The 24,276-nt window shown below is 48.7% G+C and overlaps 1 protein-coding gene across 4 annotated transcripts in view; it reads right to left on the reverse strand.

The window, feature by feature from the left end:
• Window positions 1-1,952: 1,952 nt before the first annotated feature.
• Window positions 1,953-24,276, reverse strand: part of HCK (HCK proto-oncogene, Src family tyrosine kinase) — a 214,316-nt gene continuing 191,992 nt past the window's right edge. For all 4 annotated transcript variants that reach the window (XM_085619503.1, XM_085619500.1, XM_085619501.1 and 1 more), the window contains exon 14: window positions 1,953-4,112. In XM_085619503.1, coding sequence (XP_085475629.1) covers window positions 3,910-4,112 — 203 coding nt within the window. In that variant the 3' untranslated portion in view covers window positions 1,953-3,909. The remainder of the gene's footprint in view (window positions 4,113-24,276) is intronic.

Raw genomic sequence — 24,276 nt, forward strand, 5'->3', positions numbered from 1 at the left:
AGGGTTATATAAAGAAAAGGGCCTTTTTCCCTTCTCGCCCACAATAGCGGGTGTGCTGTTTATAGGCGTACCAAGAGTCCCCGACCTCTAGTTTCCAAGGAGCCAGGTCGGCTCTGGATAGGATTCATGTTTGTTTTTGTGTATTGAGAATTACCACTTTCAAATTACATTTTTTATTTAGCCTCTCTAGATCATGAAGCCACAAGCGACACCCAGAGTTTCTACCCTCCTTTTCCTTGTCTTGTTGCTCCTTTTACCTTTATCTTTGCACAGTGCCATTAGTGCTGAGCATTGAGGTGGGTGGAAGAGGTTGGCTGAGCAGTGCAATTTCCACAGCAAAAGAACCGGTCTCCAATCCTGACATCAACCTAGTGAGCTACCTTCTTTGTAGTTAGGACACAAACCATCAGTTTTAAATTGCCTATATTTTATGTGACAACTGTCCTTCCATTTCTGGTCGACCATCTCATATGTTGCAAATTTTCTTTACAATAGTTTGATTTTAAACTTTCTCCTTGCTACATATACTATGTCTCTAGTATATGTCATTATGGGATGGGAGGGTCATCAAGTCAATGGCATTTGGTTACATTGTCCCATTACAGGTTTTCATGATGTTTTTAAATAGTTCTACTATCTCACTCCCACAACTCCGCCTCCTTTACTCATTGCTTCTCCTTTTTACCGCCCTCCCACTCCTTCTGCTCATGTATTCAATTTTTTCACAGCCTCCAGTCGCCGTGCCCACTGCGTTGCACAAGCTCCCTCGCTGTCTCTTTACTCCTCATTTCTACCTCTCCCTATGGCTCTAAAACTGTGCCCCAGTCACTTGTAATCCATCTTTGCTCCTCATTCACCTCCCTTCTTCCCCCTTACTAGCCACTTACTAGTGCTCCCACTGTGGACTTCGACTGTCTAGTACTCCATGTGCCAGCCGCTACCCCACTATATAGGGTCAATCACTGCTCATCCCGGCTCCAAATGGACTAGAGGTGTGTGTAAGAAGCTGTGTTTACAACCCGCACTTCACCTCTAGTTTTGAGCTCGCTCTCTTTGTTATCTGCCATTTTAATGCAGGTGGACTTTGATGGTCCAGGGCTCCAAGTGCTGGCGCACGTTGTTGTGTTTTATTAAACTGCACTTTGCACTTTGCACTCCGCACTTTATTGAAATGACCAACTAGAGATAGGTGTAAATCCACACTCCACCTCGCGTTTTGGGTTCACTCTCCTTTTAATCCACCTTTTGGGGAAGGAGGGCGTTGACAGTCCACTGCTCCATGTGACTCGGTTAGAGCCTCTATGCTGTCAATAATATCTGGGTCACCATTAGACCCCGTTTTAGCTTCTCGCGTCGACCTGGTGGCTGATGCTTCTGCACCTACTATTACAACTTTGTGCAACTTATCAATTCATTCAGCAGTTTCTCTGCAATAATGGAAGGAAGTACAAATTCTTCCACTCTTGAAAAAAAATCAGGAGATCCATATCAATTGTCCAATTAAAGGTCAATTTCTCATTTGCCTTTTCCTTCAAAGGTTCTGAAGAGAGACATTGATGGACAATGTCCTCCACCACCCTGACTGACGGTGGGCTGCCCTCTAATTTATAGATCAGACCCATAGACACTACACTGCATCACTCCTAAAGAAACCCTCAGTAAACCTTCCAGTCAACCACCCCTATCAAACCAGAGCATATCACATTCAATGTATTAGCTATTAACCTTTTAGAAATTTGTAAAATAATAGCCAGATAATATGAATCTGGTATTTGTCATTTAAAAGCACTCATTTTAATATTCACATTCTGTAAAAACACATGGCTTTCCTAAATGGGAAACTTTTCAATTGTTCGGTTGTAGACCTGGTAAGGGTGTATTCTTTGGTTAGTGAACAGCGTCTATTTGCTGAAACACAGAGTAGTTAATATTTTTGAACCTCAAAACAAATGACAAGAAAGAGGGATTTTTTAATAAATGTTTAAAAATGTCTCCATATTCCAGCTGCAAATGTGGATCGACCTTGCGAATTATCCATTGGATGCCTTGTAATTGAGCGTTCCTTGAATGGTGAGAAATGCCTATTAGCTGAAATACAAAAAGCACTTAAAGTTTTTAGACCTGGCTTTTACTTTACTTGTCTTTATTCAGCAAACACTTTGTTGTTTGGAGGATAGTATCTACATGTACAATTCGTTTTCACCCACACTGTAAGCGGGCAATTTCTTAAAAGTCATAGTAAATTGTCTTTGCAGAAAAATAGAACCTCTATTAAAAAAAAGCCTAAAAAGCCCTTCACTAAATTTCAATTCAGTTCGAATAGATGTGAAAGAGAAGAACATCAAAATGAGCTATGGACACGCCCTCAGTGACCCCCTTGAAGGTGACCTGCTCCTTCCATTCTTCTATCACAATCTGTTTGCTTTGAGCTGGACCAGAACTCCTAGCTCTTTTTCTGCCTCCCTGCAGACTCCCCGTGACAGCCCGGCTAGCGGGGGATGATCACATCCTATGCACTCTGCACAGAACTTAGTGGCTTTGGCTGCAGAACTGTGCACCAGAGGAAGGCACTTGGTATCCAATTTTAGGAGAATGCGTGGACGATTGACTAAACTTCCCTAATGGTTGCACCTCTAGTACAAGGAGGTTGATATATGAAGGCTGCCAGCCCTCACCATCTCACTAAATCAGAACTGTGCACTCATCAAATGAATACCTTATTTTTATTTCTCAAATATTATGAGAGGTACTTGCCTTTTGTGGGGTGTCCTACTTATGTGGGTTGCACCAACTACATGAGAATACTTGGACTAGAGGGTTGTCTTGCTGGGGGCAGCCGGATGAGGGTTGCTAAGACTTCTCCTGATAAGGCTGCTGTTGGCTTCTGAGAGCACCCATTCTACAAACACTTAAATGTATAAATAATTAAAAAGACCAAAATTGCAAACTGGCTTCAGAACCTCTAAAGCCGCCTACTAAGGAAATGAGAGTCAAGAGTTTCAAACTGAAGGACTCCTAGAGAACTGCCATGAAGGGGATATTTTATGTAATTTGGGTGATTTCCAACAGAAGACAGTCCTAGAATAGTTGTTAGACTTGGAGCTTTTCTGAAGGTCATTCTGATGCTAAATGATGGATAAGAAGGTGGGAATTATGCCTGCATTGGAATCTGTTGGACCAGAATCGGTGTCTTACCTTGAGTGTTAGAGACACTATTCCCGAAGATGCTAATGGCAGCTCGCGATAGCGGGTGAGCCCTGAGATTAGAAGCATCAGACTTTAAGGGACGGCCTCATCAAAGTGAGCCTCTGACAGGGTTTTGTATTTTCAGATTTGCTATCTTTGCAAAACATGATCTAGATGGAGTCCTTGACTGCAGGAGCACATTTCACACCTTTGCTTTGATGCAGCTACAGCCTTTAAAGCTGATCTGTCGCTTATGACAACTCTTATTCATGCAAACAGAGGTAAGGGATATATATGATGTACCCTTGATGATGTGTTTTCTAAGAGTACGCCATAATAATAATAATCATTCCTTTTTATACATCATAGTACTGCTGCTCAACTCAATGAACTCAATGGTAAACATTCTATCGATTATGAATAGACAAAAGGCTGAATTATCCTGGCCAGGATTCAAACAAGTGACTTGTTTGGTGTACAAAACTTTCTGCACCTGTGTGTCAGCTTGCAGACATTAAAATAGGAGGTAGGACACTTCAATAGTGAATTTGCAAGTTCGTGGATCTTTGACTCAATCACAGGTTCTCCAGCGGTGTTTTCTACTTGGGAGATATGGCCAGACATTTCTGTTGCTCCTCGTCTAGATTTAAGAGTTTTTTGCACATTGTCCTTGATAGCATAGGGTAGACATGTTTATAACACATGCGCCAACAGACCTATCTGCTAGGGTTGCTGCTGATATTGGCCCTCTGTGGCTGTATAGAAATCCTCTAGCACAGACTGTGCATACTCGAAGGTTGGTCGGTCTTCAGGCTTGTTCTTCCAGCATATCATCATAATGTCGTAGAGTTCCTGAGGGCAGTTTTCTGGGCGGGACATTCGGTAGCCACGTTCCAGGGCACGGATCACCTCAGGATTAGACATGCCTGTAGGTACAAAAGCAGAAAGCATGGAGTCGATGAACTGTGGAGAGAGGAAGAGTGATAGGCAAAGAGATGGGAGGTAAACTGAGATCATTGCGAATCTTAGGTTTTTGATTAAATTGCCGTATACCACTTAGGGTATGTTACAACATATTCCTGAGGGAATGCATACCTCACAGGAACTACAAACATGCTTGTATTTCTTTGCCAAAGTAATTTTGCCTTTATTGAAAGAATGCATTTGTACAGGTGTAGAGCAATCTGACAAATGGATACAGCTAACAAGTGTGAAGATACATCACACAGAGATAAATAGAAACAAATTTGAGGTACATATTTGTGTAAGAAACTCCCAGGGCAGTGCTGCAGTTGACCACATTCTGTCTCACCAAATGCCACCAACTAGTCCAGGAGGAAGACATAAGATCCCGGAAACATCCCATAAGCTGTGAAGTCCTCCAGGCCTCTATTCTCTCCCCATCACATTCAACCTCAACATGGAACTCTGTGACAGCTCAATCACAGACAGTGGTATCAAGATCCATCGGTGTGTTGAGGACACATAACTCTGCTTGAAAATATCCACTGCTCACAACATTTAGCAACTCTCAAACCTGCCCCAATCTCATCCTGGACTGGGTGAGCAACCTGTGTGGGGCAGGATTCCTCCTGATCACAAACAGCATCAAACAACGACAGATTCAACCCTGGCTATCCAACATGAAGTTGGAATGCTTCATCCCTCAGCGGATAGCCATTTCAAAGTCACCTGGATTCACTCAAGACACAGACCACTCTCTCGAAGAGTACACTGGCAAGAAAACAAACTCTCCAGTCAAAAAAGCTTCCTATCTGAAACCGACCTTTTAGTCTTAGGCCTTTTTTAACTAACTGGCTTCTCTGACACCACACTGGGCCACTTGAATAGCATTGTGTTATATTATAATATTATTTCTAAAGACAGTGGTCCCTAGACAGTATAGTAGTACAGTAAGAATTAATATAGACTCAATCAGTGCTATATCTGCTGTCCAGCCGGACAGGTATTTAATATATAATAAATGTATAACATAGAGTAAGGGAAAAATCCAAGTGGGACACAACCTGCGTCCTATTAACATAAACAAACAAACAACATAAAGTAAGGGGTTCAGGCAAGGAGAACGTGTCTGTATACAAATTGGATACAAATGGAACAGACAGAATATCATAGAGACACCATTACATATTGTCACATAGCAATTGTAATGTATGAGGTGTACATATTGTCGATGGCGTTTCGATCCCTTAGATTATTAGTGGGATCATCTTCAGGACATTAGAATAGCATGCCTGTATACAAAAAGCTGTAATTGCGTAAACCGTGGAAAAATAGGAAGAAAGCAGAAAAAACACGAAATTAAAGATATGAAAAAGGGTTTATGATGGTCCATACAGTCGTGCTCAAGGGTTGTCTCAATGGGATAACAACCGCAACGTGCGTAAAATGTTAAGCTCAAAGTGCGGAAGAAATGGCCGTGTTAATATGAAGGTGACAAAAAAAGTAAACAACAAGAACAGAATGGGGCCAAGAACTGTCGAAAGGAGAAGTGGGGGAGTCCAAATAACAGAAGATGGACGTGAGACAGAAACGAAGGAGGCGAGAAGATAGTGCATTAAAAATTGCTAAAACGCTAACCAGTTGGCGAGGGACGTTTAAAAAAATGAATAGAGATTGTAAATTTGCTTTCAGTATTGTAAGTTCCCTTTTTACAGTTTTTTCCATGTTTTTATCTGTATTTCTCCTTTCTTTACCTCTCACAGGTGTTTTATATACATAATCTACCTCTTAACTCTCCACTCTCTAAGATGGCCGCCATGCTGGGCCTCTCTTCCCGGCCGTCGACACTTCTCTCCTCAAATCATGTGACCTTAACAGACTCTAAAGAGCAATACCGTCCAGTACGTAGTCACGCATGACTACAGACAGACTCTGAGATCCCCTCGAGCTGCTAATCACTGATTCCGCATCTGGGAAACAAGGCGCCGAGATCCCCTCGGTAAGAATTCCCTCACCGTCATCCCCCCCTGCATAGAGAGCTCACGTATGTCCAATTCCTTGGCACTGAATTATTACTTTTCCCAACAGCGCTGCCAATACTGGAGATCGCGAACGTGGCTCCCCTCTAACCGGCAATTTTAAATTTTACGGTAAGCTCACGCTCACACTTATGGGTTGCGTATTAGAACGTCTCCCATCCCACATCTACTTAACTGATTGCCACGCTTGTCTATTTTAGATTCTTCACAACTGACGCGGTCTCCGTATTCATTGCGCCGCACCCGGCAATTTGATATTTTTGATATTTTTTGTAAGCGTATGCTCTCTTATCCGTCATACTGTCTGAGTACTTCACTTAATTCCCCTTTGTCGAGTACCTTGTGTAGCACGCCAATATTAGTGCGGTCGCCACAATTGCTTTGACTATTAGGTATGAATAGCATAACGGCACTCTGCCGTATCCTACCCCACTCGTGTGGTACCATTATACTAACGCGATCGCCACATTTCCTAAGACTCCCATGGCATTTTTGACTTTCTGATAAGGGCGCTACCCTTGATGCAGATAGCCGTTGGCACTCCCTGTAAAGCGCGTTCCTCACTCCTGTAGCGCCTTGCTATATCCCACCCGACCGAGTGCCCTGCTTTTTCCACATCTAGTACCATAGTACTAACGCGTCCACAATTTCGATGACTCTCTAAACAATTGACCCTTTTGGAAAGTGTGGTTCTCATGTTGCACAGAGCCGACGATACTCCCCCCAAAGCGCATATCTCACCCCCACAGCTATGCACAGCCCTTTACCCTAACTGTGGGTTTGTTCCGATTTCAGCCACTTCACTGGCTTATTTACACAGCCCTATTCCCTGCCGTTCCATTGAAGACCGCGATCCTTCTGCAACCAGCACTGGCATCACGTCTCCCGCCAACTGGTTAGCGTTTTAGCAATTTTTAACGCACTATCTTCTTGTCTCCTTCGTTTCTGTCTCACGTCCATCTTCCGTTAATTGGACTCCCCCACTTCTCCTTTCGCCAGTTCCTGGCCCCATTCTGTTCTTTTTTTTTTTTTTTTTTGTCCTCATCTATGTCATGACTGCAAAGACCTAGCTGAACAAACAAGGCAACACGGGCTTGTGAGATAGGAGGCAAGCAGACTCAGTGATAAAGCTGGTAAGGGATGGCGGCTGACCAAGGAGGGCCCAACCCTTGTGCAATTGCCAAACATATACAGCCCGGAGCCAAGATGTTAAGCCGGCAACTGCCAATACTGCCAGAACTGACCATTTGGGCAGGTATAAGCTACGTAAAGTAGCAAAACGTGTCATAGCAAGATAATCATCGGACTGGGGGGAAGAAAAAAAAAAAAAAAAAAAAAAAAAAACCCCGCTACTTACACAATCCAATCTAGCAACAGCCAGAAAGCTCTTTTCCTAGGATTTCCAGACCTGGCCAAATCAAGTTTCGAGATTTGGAAAATTGATGAACACCAGTCAGATAAAGTAGGGGGATCAGCTTCTTTCCAACGCTTGCAAATTTCCCTACGTGCTGCCAACATACAGTAAAAGATAAGATTATTGACTGGACTCTGAACCGAGTCCAGAATACCAAAGACTACTAGCTTGAGATCTATAATAACTGAAAAACCCAGAGAAGATGTAAGATTCTTGCCAATAGCGGCCCAATAGGATGACAATTGGGGGCCTTCAAAAAACATGTGGGGGTCAGAAGCGGATATAAGACCACATCGGGGACAAGACACCTGAGCGGCTCCAGAAAACTTAGACAGCCTCTGTGGGGAGTAGTATGCCCTATGTATAGTAAATAAGTGATTTCTTCGAAGCCAAGCTGGCTTAACTACGTCCCACATAACTGTGCAGGATTTTATCCAAAGATCATGCAGATTGCAGCTAGATATCACAGAGCCCCAGAGTTGTTCAGGTAGATTAAATTCCCCGTCAAGTTCCTCAAGTATTGAGTTATACCACAGGGAGATCTCCTTTAAGACAGGTGGTTTGTCCATTAGAAGAGATACCAGTTGACTACTGCCCCCAACAGGAAAATTCTTACAGCGAGGATTTTGACTATGAAGAGCCTGTGCCCAGCTTGATATTTGAAGAAATTTAAATCTAGAAAAATTGGGGCCTATTTTATTACTCAAGAATTCCCAAGGAAGCAACACCCCATCAGTAAACAGGTGCCCCCAAACTGATATGCCTGCCTCTTTCAAAGGGGCTGATAGTACATCCTTCGACCAGGCCGGGGGCACCGGTAAATCCCAAATGGGTGCTCTGTCTGAATAGTATCCCAATTTAATCGATGATCTGATGTTAAACCAAGTTTTGGCAAAACTCTGTAACACCTTGAGTTTAACCTTCTTAAAGTACTTGGGATCACCAAACTTAAATAAAAAACCAGACTGCCCAATTCCTTCCACCTCCAACATAGTGGAAAACATTGTCCCTATCCCCTGATCACATGGCATTTTTAAGAGCATGCGGGCATGGGATAACTGGAAAGCCCATGCGTAAATCTGTAGATCAGGTCCTGCTCGTCCCCCCTTCTCACGACGCCGCCTGATTTTTTTCCATGCAATCCTAACATTCTTTTTTTTCCAAATGAAAGAACTAATCTTGGCCTGTAACTTGGACAAAGAAAGTTTATCGAAATATAGTGGAATAGTATTAAATAAAAACGTGAATTTTGGCAATATGGACATTTTGACCAGATTTGCACGTCCCAGAACTGACAGGGAGAGGTGTCCCCAAGCATCCATTAGTTTCCGACATTCTTTAGCAACCACAGATAGATTAGTAGACGCAATTAAATTGATGTCTTTAACGATTCTTAGCCCCAAATATCTCAAGCTTGTGCTAAATGGTACGGTGACTCCAGTCATATCAGTATTCCAAGCCATAATTTCGGTTTTTGAGGCATTCGCCTCGTACTCCGAAACATTCCCAAATTCAAGGGCTAGCTTAATGGCAGTGGGAAAGGCAGTACTGATATCTGATGTTAAGATCATAACGTCGTCCGCATACAGGGCCACCTTCTTCTCCCATGTTTTGAACTTAAAGGGCTTGATGGTATCATTATCCCGTAATAACTGAGCGAAGGGCTCAATATACAGATCGAAAAGCAAGGGAGAAAGAGGGCAGCCCTGCCGCGTTCCTCTTGTGATGTTAAAGGACTCGGATAGGCCCCCATTAATCAAAACAGATGCCGATGGACACTGATATAAGAGTCGTATGGCTCTGCAAAAACCTTCCCCCACGTTGAACTTAGCCAAGGCACCCGACAGGTACATCCAGTTGACTCTGTCGAATGCCTTGGTAGCGTCCAACGTGAGGATAGCAAATGGTAAAGAGTTAGCAGTAGCCATATCTATAGCTCCCACCAGATCATAGGTTAATTCAAAGAGCTGGCGACCCTTTACAAAACCCTTCTGGTTAGGATGAAGAATGTCAGGGGCAACCTTACCCAGTCTCATAGCCAAGAGAGCGGCAAAGATTTTATAATCGGCATTGAGAATGGAAATTGGACGATATGATCCGCACTCTGAGGGGGGCTTGCCAGACTTAAGTATTAAAGTGATAGAGGCGTTATTCCAGGAGCTGGGAGGAAGTGCCCCTTCCTGTAGTATTTGGTTGAACAGCAAAACTAGAAAAGGAGAAATCTCTTCCACCAGCTGCTTATATATTTCAACTGATAGGCCATCTGGCCCTGCCGCCTTGCCACTCTTACTTCCGCAGATTACGGCTACCACCTCTTCCTTCGTAACTGGCATATCTAAAAAAGCTCTTTGATCTGACGAGAGCGAGGGCAAGGATATATTATTTAGCCACTCTCTAATATACTCTGGGGATATAACCTTATCCTCTTGATAGATCTCCTGAAAGAAATCTTTAAATGCCGTTCTAATTTCTGGATCTGACGTTAAGGACCCAGAACCAGAGTTGATAGAATAAATTGTATTGCGAACCTGGTCAGTTCTGGACTTCCAAGCGAGCAATTTGCCAGCCCCTTCACCAAATTCAAATTGGGCCAGTTTACTAGCTTCCCATCTGCGAAGCAGGCGTTGCCTTAAAACTGAAGCCAATTGTGTTTTAAGCACCAGCAATTTCTCTTTACTGGCCGAGATAAGGCTAGAATTGTTATTACTACTACTGAGATCGAATTCTGCCTGCGCTAATAAAAGATTGGCTTCGATAGAAGCTACTTCCTGGGTATACTGCTTTCTACGAAATATGACCTTGTTTTTAATCGCACCACGCAGGAAGCGTTTGAACGCATCCCATACAGTGTCCGTGGATGCTGTAGCGATGTTAAGTTGCATAAATTCATGTGTCTCCAATTTTAGATAAGCAACATCATCCAATGATGAAAGAAAAATGCGATCGAAAGACCATGATCTGTTAGGGAGCTGCACAATGCCTGCAAGATCTAACTTTACTGCAGAATGGTCCGACAGATGGGAAGGGAGATAACTAACATTCTTTATGGAGCCTTGCAAGTTGCGGCTCGTCAAAAAGAAATCGATCCTAGACTGGTGGTGATATTTAAGGTTCCGAAAAGAAAAACCAGTTTGCTGACCTGCCCTTACCCGCCAAATATCAATGTACCCATATTGCTGCATAAGATTAAGTAGTAGCGCTTTAGATTTAGAGAGGACTTGCTGTCGACTCGATGGCGTTTTATCCAGAGTGTAATCAAGCACGATGTTAAAATCCCCTGCGATGATAATAGGTTCAGGGAAGTGCAAAAGCTGTGAAAATAGAGATTCCAATACTGAAGGATCATCTCTATTGGGCCCATAATATCCTACCAGTGTTATTCGAAGACCCCCTATCTCTACCATAGCAATTGCCCATCTACCAGCTGGATCTACCAGCTGACTAACCAATCTGGTGGTAATAGTTTTCTTAAAGAAAATGGATACACCTCTCACATTAAGCGACTGGGAGGTGCAAACGGGTATGTCTATCCACCTGTTATTTTTAACCAAAGCAAGTATCTCGCTCTCCACCAAATGGGTCTCCTGTAGAATAATGACATGCGCATCAGAATCGCGCAGATATTGTAAGATTCTATTTGCCCTAGGCTTGGTGCGCAGGCCATTAACATTCCAGGAGAGGATCCTAAGGTCACTCATAGCCATGAAATCTAAAAAGAAAAAGCTTACAATTCTTAGCCAAGTTATCCAACACTATGAAAAAAGAACATGTCTGCAACCAATACAAAGATGAGGATCTGTTTCGTTTTTGTGCCCTCCCCCGCCCATTCCCACCCACACCCAAACCCTGACCCAAGCACCCTCCCCCCACCCATGAGGAACCCTGATTCTACCTAACCGGATCAAGCCCGGTTTGTGGTACTCCCAGGCCTCTACCGAGCCCACACAGGGCGTCGCTAACTAAATGCTATACTATAGTTATAGAGCAGTAGTCCTCACAAATTCCTTTATAAAGAAGAGAAACCCCCTATATTTATTTTCCTCTTCTTCCCCTTTTCTTCCCGTTTTCTTCCCTTTCCATTTCCCCCTTTGCCTTCCCTTTTTCTTATATTGCCCCTTTTCTTCTCTTTACTCATTTGCTTCCCTTTCCTCCTTTCATTTTTTTTAAATTTTTTTTTAAAGCCCTTCCTTTTTTTCCCCCCCACTTATAGATTATTTTCCACCAAGTCTATCTAAGTTAGACTGAACTTGCCGATAAGCACGTGAACCCTTGCTAACAGAACAAAAGAAAGTAGATGAAATCTGTTTTATGGACAAGAAAAAAAAATAAAGGAAAATAGAGGAAAGAGGTAAAGGGAAATTGCATTAATGCTTCCAAAGAGATCAAAGACAGAGATAATAAGATAATAGGATAATGAGAACAAGGTCTCAAGAAGGGCACAAAAAGGACAGGACCGTCCTTAAACCCCCTCCAACGACCTCAGAAGATCGTCTGCAGCCTGTACTGTTCGAATATTGTGCATTTTGTTATTGATCATAATTTTAAGGGCAGCAGGAAACCCCATCTGAACAGATGCACCAAGCTTTCTAAAAGCCTCCATTCTACTACCTAACTCCCACTGTCTCTCGAGGGTGACCCTTGACAGGTCGGATCGAATTTGAAAAGTGAAACCCACCCCTGCCAGGGATTTTTGCTTAAGTGCAAGGTTGAGGACATGTTCTTTCAGTGAGTAGGTATGAAAGTTCAGTAGAATCTTCCTTGGTTTTATCCGTTGTCGGTTCCGCCTAAATGGCTCTCTGTGTACTCGCTGTATCTCAGATGATAATTCCTCCTCCGATTGGTCCAATTTAAGGGAGTGTTTCAGGGTAACAATGTAGCGCTTAATATCAGATCCTTCGCTACCCTCAGGCACATGCAAAATTCGAATGTTACTCCGTCTAGCGTTATTTTCAAGGGTCTCCATTCTATCGGCAATAGCAGTATCAACTCTCTTAAGACTCTCAATTTCCTCCTTAGCTTTGTCAAGCTGTGCCGACATGCTAGCCACTGTCTCTTCTAGAACTCCTGTTCTCATGCAGAGTCCATCGATCTTTGTATCAAGAGATTCGCAGTAGTTTCTTTTCTCCCGCTGGTTAGATGCGGACTCTTCAAAGCCCCTCTTGATGTCCGCTGAGAGAGTAGTGAACATATGCTGAAGGGGGGAATCTGGAAAGTCTGGAGGAGAAAGGCCTGCAATCAAACCACTCTTAAGGTTGATAGTGCTAACTGAGTTAGGATTCAAGTGTAACATTTCAATGGCAGGCGAGAGCTCCTGTTGGACAGCGGGATCAAGAACCTGCCCTTCGTCCTTTCCAGTAGGCATACCTACACCCCAATCCAAGTCAGAAACGCCTGGAACCTCGTTGCTAGAGACTGAAGGATCATGTTGTAGTACCCTACTAATTTCACCACCAGAAGATGCCCGAAACTGGATAACTTTAAGTTTAAGGCCAGAAGCAACCGGTGGAGACGATGGAAGATCCAGCTCTAGCGGGGGTAAATCAGCAGGGGGGGTTGGGCCTACATTGGTTTGCTTGCGGAGCTCCCCAGGATCAATAGACGCCTTAGAGAGATCATTCACAGCCGGGGCTAGAGCCAATGCTAAAGATAAGTCAGCCGCAGGAGTGCAAGCCCTTACAGATTGAACCAGGGGTGCACCAGACACCAGAGCTACCGATTGAGGAGACAGCTCAGAGGAACCAGAAAAACCCCCTGCAATTGAAGTGGCCGACATATCAGCCGACATATCAGCCGGTATTAACAAGGAGGCGGAGACAAGGGGAGTCTGAGACAAAAGTTGAGGTTGAGGTTGAGCCAAATCCAATAGTTGAGGAGCAACCTTGAAATATGAACGTAGTGAAGGTGTAATTCTTGAGGAGGAATCTAAAAGCGGTTTGGCTGATTTATTCACCTTAGCTGCTTTTCCTGACCTCTTCGTGTGCTTGGCTTTAACTTCAACGTGCAAATATGAAGAAGTTTTGGGGCGGAGCTAGCCGGCGACTATGGCGGACGAGTAAACGCGGAGCTCCCGCTCTAAGCCCCTAAATATCCGAACACAGGATCCTGAACAGCGGCATTGAACCGTGAGCTGACGTGGGGGTCCCCTCCGGAACCGGGCTGGGTCACCCCGGGGGCCCGGCGGCGGCGATCGAGACCTGGTGTGCTGATACTGGCGAGTGTGGAGCGAGAGGGCGGTCTGGGCCGCGATCCCCGGGCTGTCCTGTGGTCCTCCCCGCCGTGCGTCAGTCGACGTGCGGCTGACTAGCGGGGGTCGGACCCGACCGTCCTGGTCCAACTGCCGAGGCCCCGGGAAACAGCGGAGAGGCGGAGTCCGGCGCTCCGGACACTTGAGCGGAGGGTCGCTGACCTGCATGGGGCACGGAGGGGCAGTTGTGGTGTTACCCCCCTCCCCCCTTCTCCCCTGGCGGACTTGCTGAGTGGGCCCTCTGGCGGGAGCGGCTGCCCACGCCGTGTTGGACCTCAGGCACCCCTGGAGTGCGGGCCCGGAGGCCCCCCCGAGGCATCTTTGATTTGGACGGCGTACTGGTGAGGTGGCGCCCTCCCTTGATACCCTCTGTTTGGCGGAAGCCCGACGCCTGTGCCGTGGATGGTCCGGTGAGAGACGGCGGCGGCCTGGAGTGCTGAACTGCGTAACTGGCGCTGTGACTTGGCCGAGAGTGCTGGAGGGGCCGCTGGGGCTGTCGCGCGGAGGGGGGCGGCCGGCTGCCGCGGTTCTTTGAGGTGCGGCCGTCGTTGCTGGCGTGCTCCGGCTGCGGCCCCGGGGGTACCCCCCCTGTCCTGGATAGGGACGACATATGTGGAGGAGCGTGGAATAACGGACACGGGCGGGGAGCGCCCCACTTACATTCGGCCCTAAAGCGGCGACCGGACACTGGAAGCGGCGCGTGCTGCCCTTCGACTCCGCGACCGGGCCGGCGGCTGTGCCCGGGGAGGAGACGGAGAGCGGGGCTGTGACACGGGGTGGTCGGCGCCCCGGACATCGAGAGGTGGTGGAGGTGGCCTGCAACGCGGCCCCCCTAGGATCGGGACTTTGCCCCGGAGAGGCGGCCACGAGCCGGCTGCTGACCCCCGGCGCAGCCATGGGTAAAAGCGATAAGTCACAGCCCAAACTGTCTTTCGACCCCCGCAAGCCGAAGGGGCCTGTCGAAGCTCCGCCGTTGCGGCCTCCGGAAGGGGCAGCTGCGGAGAGCTCCATGTGCGCCGACATCAAAGCAACGCTGGCGGCAATGGAAAAGGGGCTGCAGGGCAGTCTGGCCGCGATCGACACTAAGCTTGATGCGCTCACATACCGCATGGACCGCATGTCGGAACGAGTGGATAAGAATGCTGAGCGGCTGGACGCGTCCGAGCAGAGGATAACACAGGTAGAGGAGACGCAGTCAGCATGGGACGCGGACCGCAGGCAATTCAGTAAGCTTCTGCAGGTCATTCAGGACAAGTCCGAAGATTTGGAGGCCCGTTCGAGGAGATCGAATGTCCGCATCACTGGTGTGGCGGAATCGACGCACACCGGTCGAATGGAACTCTTCGTGGAAAAACTGCTTCGGGCACTGCTTGGAGAGGACGTGTTCTCCCCAATGTTTGTTGTCGAGAGAGCCCATCGTTCGCTGGGCCCTCGCCCCAAGCCTGGGGCGCCTGCAAGACCTATAATAGCAAAACTACTGAATTATAGAGACAGAGACACGGCCCTGCGCGTGGCAAGGGAAAAGGGGAAGCTGCAATATGAAGGGATGGAAATCTCCATATATCCCGACTTCACGGCGAAGGTTCAGGAGGAGCGCAGGCAGTTTGCACCCTACAAAAAACAACTCCGCGACTTGGGCCTGGACTATGCAATGTTATACCCGGCGCGGCTCAGAATCAACAGGCAGGGGCAATCGCACTTCTTCACGGACCCGAGGGAGCTGCAGCGATCCCTGAAAGAGTGGTCGAGGGAGCAGCGGCGTGGGCCGCAGGACGACGCGGCTGCCCGAGCGGAGGTCTCCGACTTGGGGGAGCAGGACTAGATCACTGGCAGCGGCCGCTTGACACGCTCTGTCTCCTGGCGGGGGGGACGTTGCCCTGTCGTGGAGGCTACCGCTTCCCTGGCGGTACTGCAGCGGCTGGAACATTATTGTCGTGCAGGAGACGACGACCGCCATGGAGGACTCTGAGGCTGCGACTGGGTGAGAACAATCTGTTGTGTTGGGGGATGCCCGGGTGTCGAAGCCCTAGAGTTGGTGGGGAGGCGGGGGCTGGTCCTCTTTCACGGTTTGGTCAAGGGCGGGATAGCCCTGCGGCTCTAATAACTGCGAGACTCTGGTTTGTGTGGCGCCTGGAGCTCACCGCACGGGCTGATTAGAGAGATAAATGGGCTATGGCCTGGATGTCTTACTGGGGGCGTTTGGAGGGTGCCGTGCAAGTACAGATAAGCGGGGGGGCTCGCCACTGATGGGAATGTAGGGGTACCCCCTGTACCTAATGGAGGGGAGGCGATATTAGCTCGAGCTGCACTGAGACTGGGGGTTTAGCGGCGGGGGCACGGCCATATGGTGGACTCATGAGAGTTTAGAGTAGCTGCTCATCGGAGGCCTCTGCCCCAGTGCTGATAGCTCTCATGGCCCCTCCGGGGGCTGGTTCCGGGATGGTTTTGTATGTTTGTTGTGGGGTAGGGAGGGGGGGGGGGACGGGGGATCTGTCTGGCCAGGTTGGGGGCGGTCAGCTGTGGGTGGTGGGTTGGGAAGTTAGGGGGACGTTTCGCCATAGGTATCTGTGATCCGCACTGTCTTTTGAGTGGCAAGCTATTTGACTTACAGGTGTATGGCTGTTTCAGACTGTCTGGACCTGAGTGGTGGGCGGGGACTCCCATCTGGCCTATGTGCAGAGGCGGTTGTTGTATGTCCTGCCGGGATGACTGGAACGGGTGAACGGATGGGTGACACTGGAGGGAAGGCTCTTAGAGCGCTGACGTGGAATGTCCGGGGGCTGAACGATTATCGCAAACTCAGGAAAGTCTTAAATTATCTCCACCGGCATCACATTGATCTGGCGCTGCTTCAGGAGACTCACCTCACTCTTACAAGTAAACTGTTAGCGGCGAAGGGACTAGTGGGCGCCAGCGCGGCGGCAGGCTTTACGTCACACTCCAGAGGGGTGGTTACTTGGGTAAACCCACGATCGAAACTGCGGCTGATGTCGCTGACCTCCGACCCGGACGGGCGCTACTTAATAGCGAGGTGCGTGGGTAAGGGCCACGACTTGATAGTGGTCAATGTGTACGGCCCTAATTATGACTCCCCTGAGTTCTTTGATGCACTGGCGGCACAATGTAGGCTGCACGTGCCCACTGGCATGGTATGGGGTGGTGACTTTAACTTCACATTCAACCCGGAGTTAGACCGCTCCTCGGGGCCAGCCCGCCGCCCGCCGCCCTACATATGCAGGCGGAGTTGATCAGGCTCGACATGCTAGACGTCTGGCGGCATTGCCACCCGGGTAAAGGGGGCTACACGCATTACTCGGCATTCCACGACGTGCATACCAGAATAGACTATTGGTTGGTGTCCCGGTCACTGCTTGCGTGCGTTAAGGGCTGCGAGGTTTTGCCGCGCACCTTGTCGGACCACTCCCCTCTCCTGCTAACCCTGACAACCCCGCACCGGCGAGTACCGCCGTTCACGTGGCGGCTACCGCCGTATTCACTGTTGGACGATGTGTTCCGGGGGGAACTGGCGGACGAAATAGACTCGTTCTTCGAGATAAACGCAGGCTCGGTCCAGAGTTTCCAAACGGTGTGGGACTCGTTCAAGGCTTATATTCGTGGTGTAGCAATGACTAAGCATTCGGGAGTGCTTAAATCCATCCGGCGGCGGCTTGGAGTCCTGGAGACGCAGATAGCTCAACTGGAGGAGACTCAGGGGGCTTCGGCGGACCCTGAGGTGGACACGAGGCTGCAGCACCTGGTCACTGAATTCAACAGTGAAGCGGACCGAGAGGTGCAACATATGGGGAAGTACGCCACAGCCCGCACCTACGGGGAGGGTGAGCGCCCGGGATCCTTACTAGCGGGGATACTGCGTAACTCTAGGCGGCCCCTGGTCATTGACGAGCTCGTCACTGCTTCGGGCGATGTGATTACCGATGAGACGGGGATCATAGAAGAATTCAGGGCCTATTATGCTGGACTGTATAAATCTCAGTCCTCTCACATGGAAGAGGAGATAGACGACTATCTCAGTTATCTTAAAATGCCGTTTTTGTCCAACTCGCGGCGGGAATTCTTGGCGCTGCCCATACAAAAAGACGAGATCTTGGAGGCTTTGGGAAGTATGCGGGCGGGCACTGCCCCGGGAGCGGACGGGCTGACGGTGGCCTTTTATAAGGCCTTCCAGGACCAGCTCCTCCCGCACCTTATGGCCCTTTTCGACGACATATGTCTTGAAGGCAGTATGACTGACACGATGCGAGAGGCCCTGCTTGTTACAATCTTAAAACCTGGGAAGCCTCCCAACCAGTGCGGCTCCTATAGGCCACTCTCGCTGATCAATGTCGATGCCAAGATATATGCCAAAGTGCTGGCCACGCGTTTGGCGCTTCTGGTGCCGGAGCTCGTGGCGCCAGAGCAGGCAGGCTTTGTTCCATCCAGGAATCTCACGTACAATATCCGCACGGTCCTTGGAGTCATGCAACATGTGCGCCCAGAGAATAAGGCCATAGCGCTCTTCCTGGATATGGAGAAAGCGTTTGACTCAGTGGAATGGCCGTTTATGGTGCGGGTGTTGAGGAAGCTTGGGCTGGGAGAGCCTTTTTTGCTGATGATTGGGGCTTTGTACTTCAGACCCACTGCCCGGCTGCGCCTCGGAGATCGTGTCACGGAGCCGTTTGCAATCACTAGAGGGACCAGACAGGGTTGTCCTCTCTCCCCACTTCTCTACGCGCTGGTGGCGGAACCTCTAGCGTGCGCAATAAGAGAATACCACAGATTCGAGGGAATCAACTTTCCCTCTTATAAGATTGGTATTTCCACCTACGCGGACGACACGCTGCTGTACATCAGAGATCCGGAGGAGAATCTTGCTTCTATCTTGCGGGAGGTGGTCCGGTTTGGGGCGCTGTCGGGCCTCAGGGTCAACTTGAACAAATCGCTGGCATTTCCGTTGACCCCGGCTACACTGCCGTTCCCTATGGAATACCCTTTGCAGTGGACAACGGACTCAATCCGCTACCTGGGAATCCGGCTACACAGGGACCCGGAGGTCTTGCTGAGGGAAAACTATGGGGTGGCTTATTCCAAACTCGTGGACGAGGTAGAAGAGTGGAATAGGCTACCTCTGTCGCTGATGGGCAGGATAGCCATCATGAAAATGATCATCCTACCGCGATTTCTGTTCCTCTTCACCAACATCCCTATAGTGCTACCCAGGTCTTTCTTTGCACAGCTGACTCAGACCCTGATCCGACTGGCCTGGGGTGGTAGACAACCTAGAGTCCAGTGGAAAGTGCTGACGTTGCCATACGAGATGGGGGGACTTGGAGCTCCGGATCTGGAGAGCTACTACAGAGTGGCGCAGGCGTCCCATTTGCATGCGTGGATACACGCCGAACCAGACGTCCCGCATGTGCTGCTGGAGCGCTTGTTTGCGGATCCGGTTCCACTTCCGGCGACGATCTTTCTGCCCGCGGATCGGAGGGTGGGGCTGCTGGACTCGCTCGGAACTACCAACCATGCGTGGCACGCGATTATGAGACGGCAAGACCGTGACCTCTTATACTCCCCGCTGATGCGGGTGGAGTGGGCGGTTTGGCTCCCTCCTCTGCGGGAAGCGGGGGTGACACGAGCGTTGGGCGCTTTGGGAATAGTTAGGATGGCGGACCTGTTCCAAGACGGAGTGGCCAAGACGCTGGAGAGCGTCGTGTCGACGCAGCCGGGGAGTACGTTGCTCCAGCGCTTTCAATTCCACAGGGTTCGAGGCGCGCTGCTGTCTCTTTTGGGGTCGTCTGGGGCGGAGCCTCCCGAGATCCCAGAGCTTTCCTATGTCATTAAAACTACGGCGCCATCCAAAATGGTCTCGATACTCAAAAAGCTTGGGGATCAACACAGGGAGAACCAGTGCTCTGCAGCGCGGCGAGCCTGGCAGACGGATCTTGAAATGGACATTTCAGATGAGATGTGGAGGTACTGCTGCTCCAGTACTAAAAAGGTCTCTTTGAATGGTCGACACCGATTGATACACTTTAAGTTCTTGCAGCGGGTCTACTACACCCCTGAAAGACTACATAGGTACGGGTTGCGCCCTACGGCGGAGTGCGAGCGTTGCCATACCCTCGTGGCTGACTTTCTACACATGGCCTGGCTCTGCCCAGGTGTGGCCCGGTTTTGGACGGCGGTGTTCCGTGAGTTAAGCCAGATCTTGGAAAAAGAGATCCCCCCTGATCCGGCCCTGGCGTTGTTGGGCTACTCCAGGCCTCTTCCGCGGGCGCTGAGGCGACTGACGGACGTGGCGTTGCTGATCGCGAGACGCGTTGTGGCGGCCTGCTGGATGAGAGGGCCTCTTCCCACTAAGAAACGGTGGGTCAGGGATATGCTATACTGTAGCACGCAGGCGGAAACGTATAGCGAACTGTTACCCCCTAGGAGTCGCCCCAAGAACTTCTGGGCGCTCTATAGAACTTACATGTCAGCTGGAGACTCTGAGGAGGTTGGTCAGGGGGAGACACAACATGAAGCCCCTGGGGTGTGCAGTGGGGCGGCGGAGGGTGTGACACCGGATTAGGACCCAATAGTGGTGAGATGGGCTAAGTGGTTAGTGAAACGTTTGGGAGTGTGGCCGGTTTGAAGAGGGAGGATCGGGGTGTCCCCTGTATACGGCGTGTGCTTCTTAGCAGTGTGCTTGCGAGGCGGAAACTGGAACCGCAGGGTAGGTCTGATCTGGAGGCTTGGGGTGTGGTGTCTGGTCGGAGTTCGGCGCCTTGGTTTGAGACAGCGTGCACAAGCAGACACAAAACAGGAGGAGGCAGAGGCATGGTGGCGAACGGGGTGGGGGGTTGGGTGTTGATATGGTTTACGAAATTATAGGGGATTGAGCGGACTGTTGGCGGGTTGGACAAGTGGGACGATTACACCACATTGCAGGTTGGGGGTGAATACGTATTGCACGAGTTGGAAGTGATTCAATCCGGACTGTTTTATGTAGAACCACAATGCCGCCGGTCCTCCGGGATGTCGGCTAAATGGCTGTGTGAGAGATGCAGGACCGTAACGGACGTGCTCACTGGAGCAACCCATTGTATAAGGAGCCTACGGCAGTCTGCTATGTCTATTTACTATATCTCAATAAAGGTTGTTTTTTTTCAAAAAAAAAAAAAAAAAAAAATATGAAGAAGTTTTGGAGGGGATCTGGAATTCAGGAGGTTTTGTTTTATGGGAAGGTGCGGTAAATTCACTACCCCCTTTTATTCCACCCTGGAGATCGCTAGTGCAATCCAGCTTTGTAACTGAGTTATAACCAGCCTCAACAGCCGGCCCAACAGAGGGCCTCCTGGGCAGCTTACTTAAGCATGTGCATCTTCTTTCTGCCTTATTTTTAAATTTCTCTCCCAAAGATTTAGTTATAAATAACCCCTTATTAGTAGGAGACAAAGATGTTTCTATCTTTTGGGAGTAAACCGCACGTGCATTGGCTCTAGCAGTGGCTCTCGTAGTGACCGTCGTGGAGTTACTAATCCCCGCCACCCCGGCTCTAAAGCAGAGATTACCTGGCACCTGTAAAGGGGGCCTCTCTGAACTCCCAGCTGCGTGGAACACCTCCTCACAAATAAATAACTCCCTGTCAGGGATCTTACCCGAAACCTGTTTGACCGAGTTAAAGCAAGCAGCTGTACACTCAATATCACTTCCCTCTTGCTGTTTAAAAATAGCACTGCAACGGTGAACGCAGGTTCCAGGTTGAAAGTCACGGCGAGAACTCCACTTTCTCCTCCCACGACAGAGTTCCAGAGCAGCCCGGAACCAGGGCCACAAACTATGCTGATCACTAACTGACGGTGGAGCTACTGAGGCCGAGTCCTCGAGAAATGTTTGCACCACGCCTAACCTCGGAGTCATGGAGGTAGAGAGAGGACCGCCCTGCACAGCTGCTCGGCAAACTCAGCTCCCAAAAAAGCACCGAAGTAAGTAATTTGTTTAAAAAGACCAAAGCTGGCCCATTAATCTCAGATAGGGGGATCCCCGATTATTCAGAATGCTAAAAAACGGTCAGAAAGTCCGAGAATAGCGGCGAGGACACTGCATTTACACCGACGCCCTGCTGGATTTTTGGAGCAGAGTACCGCGGCAGCTAGCCTGCTGCCGCCATGTTCCTCCCGGCCCCATTCTGTTCTTGTTGTTTCTTTTTTTGTCACCTTCATATTAACACGGCCCTTTCTTACGCACTTTGAGCTTAACATTTTACGCACGTCACGGTTGTTATCCCATTGAGACAACCCTTGAGCACGACTGTATGGACCGTCAGAAACCCTTTTTCATATCTTTAATTTCGTGTTTTTTCTTCTTCCTTCCTATTTTTCCACGGTTTACGCAATTACAGCTTTTTGTATACAGGCATGCTATTCTAATGTCCTGAAGATGATCCCACTAATAATCTAAGGGATCAAAACGCCGTCAACAATATGTACACCTTATACATTACAACTACTATGTGACAATATGTAATGGTGTCTCTATGATATTCTGTCTGTTCCATTTGTATCCAATTTGTATACAGACATGTTCTCCTTGACTGAACCCCTTACTTTATGTTGTTTTTTTTTTATGTTAATAGGACACAGGTTGTGTCCCACTTGGATTTTTCCCTTACTCTATGTTATACATTTATTATATATTAAATACCTGTCCGGCTGGACAGCAGATATAGCACTGATTGAGTCTTTATTAATTCTTACTGTACTACTGTACTGTCTAGGGACCACTGTCTTTAGAAATAGTTAGCTCACCCAAGGTCCCTGACCAATTGCCTATTGGGTTCCCTTGTGTTTTTCAATAATCGTATAATATTATTGCATTAGGCAGATGCTCAGGCCCCTACCCCCTGACTTACCTTCGACCAGCATTCTGAAGGTCGATGCTCTCATGGACCCGGCTCCAGCACCGTGAGGTTCCTGCCTCCTCTCCTGCTCTCTCTTATATCTGTGTCGCTTCTTGTTCCTTCTGTCTCTCACCCTTTTTCGTGCAATTCATTGCCATTCATTTGTCTATTGTCTTTATTTTACCTTTCTTTCTCACCCTTCTGTTGCCTTTTTTCCTTTTTGTTCTTTCTTGCTCTTTCTCACCCGTCTGTTGCATTTTTGTTCTTTCTCAACCTTCTGTTGTCTTATTGGGTTTTTGCTCTTTCTCGCCCATCTGTTCCCTTTTTGCTCTTTCTTACCCTCCTGTTGCATTTGTGTGCCTTTTGTCAACCTTTTGTGCCTTTTTGTTCTTTTTCACCCTTCTGTTTACTTTTCTGCATCCCCATGCTCCGCTTCCCACCTCCCACGCCCCCCCCCCCCTCCTTACGTGTTTTTTCCGGCACCACTGCTCCTTCCTCTCCCCCCACTAGCCCCGTCCACCACCACTGCTCACCTCCCCCTTCCAGGGCCTACTTAATGGCAGCCACAGTGCAGACCAGCTATTAAGCAGGTGATTAGGCTCCTGCCCCCTAACTTACCATAGACTAGTCCTCCGACCGGTCAAGGTCCTCACGGTTCCAGCACCTTGATGCTCCTGCCTCCTCTCCCGCTCTCTCATGCCTGTGCTGCCTCTTGCTCTTTCTGTCTCTCACCCTTTTTTGTGCCTTTCAATGCCATTCATTGGCTTTTTGTCTTTTGCCTTTTGTTCTCACCCTTCTGTTGCGTTTTTGCTCTATCTCACCCGTTTATTGCTTTTTTAAGTCTTCCTTGATCTTTCTCCCAATTTTGTTGCCTTTTTGCTCTATCTCACCCTTCTGTTGCCTTTTTGTCACGCTTTATATGCCATCTTGCTCTTTTTCACCCTTCTGTTGTATTTTCTACCCCATGTGCTCTGCTTCCTGCCTCCCGCATCCCTTCTCTCCTCCCACCGCTCCTTACCTGACCTGTTCTTTCCTGTACCACCTCTACTTCCTGTGTTCTCGACTAGCCCCACCAATTGAACTTCTCCCCTCTCCTAGAGTCTACTTAATGGTGGCAGGAGCATGGACGTGCACAGTGTCTGCGCCTAGACCACCGCCCCTACGCTACTCTCTAGAGCTCCTCCGGTCTCTAAACACAGCGTACCAATCCGTGCACTGCTGCCACGTCACACCACACATGTCACTTGCACCAACTGCTGCTTCACCTGCAATACTTCACCTGCCACGCCTCCACACACACAACCTACAAACAGCACACTTCTCGCAGCCACCTACAAACACACACCCAAAATATCATGCATGCTCCTCAACACTTGCTCATTCAGCAAACACACCACAGAAATCTGGGATATCCTCCCCAAAGCAAGCATCAGCAACATACACCCTGAGAGGAACCCTCATCTACCGACCAATGAGACCTCTGGCTACCTTTGGTGACAACATCGCTGACTTCATCGCCCCACTCACCATCAACTCCAACAATTACATCCTA

The sequence above is a fragment of the Triturus cristatus genome, chromosome 7 (assembly GCF_964204655.1).
Source record: "Triturus cristatus chromosome 7, aTriCri1.1, whole genome shotgun sequence".
Taxonomy (NCBI): Eukaryota; Metazoa; Chordata; class Amphibia; order Caudata; family Salamandridae; genus Triturus; species Triturus cristatus.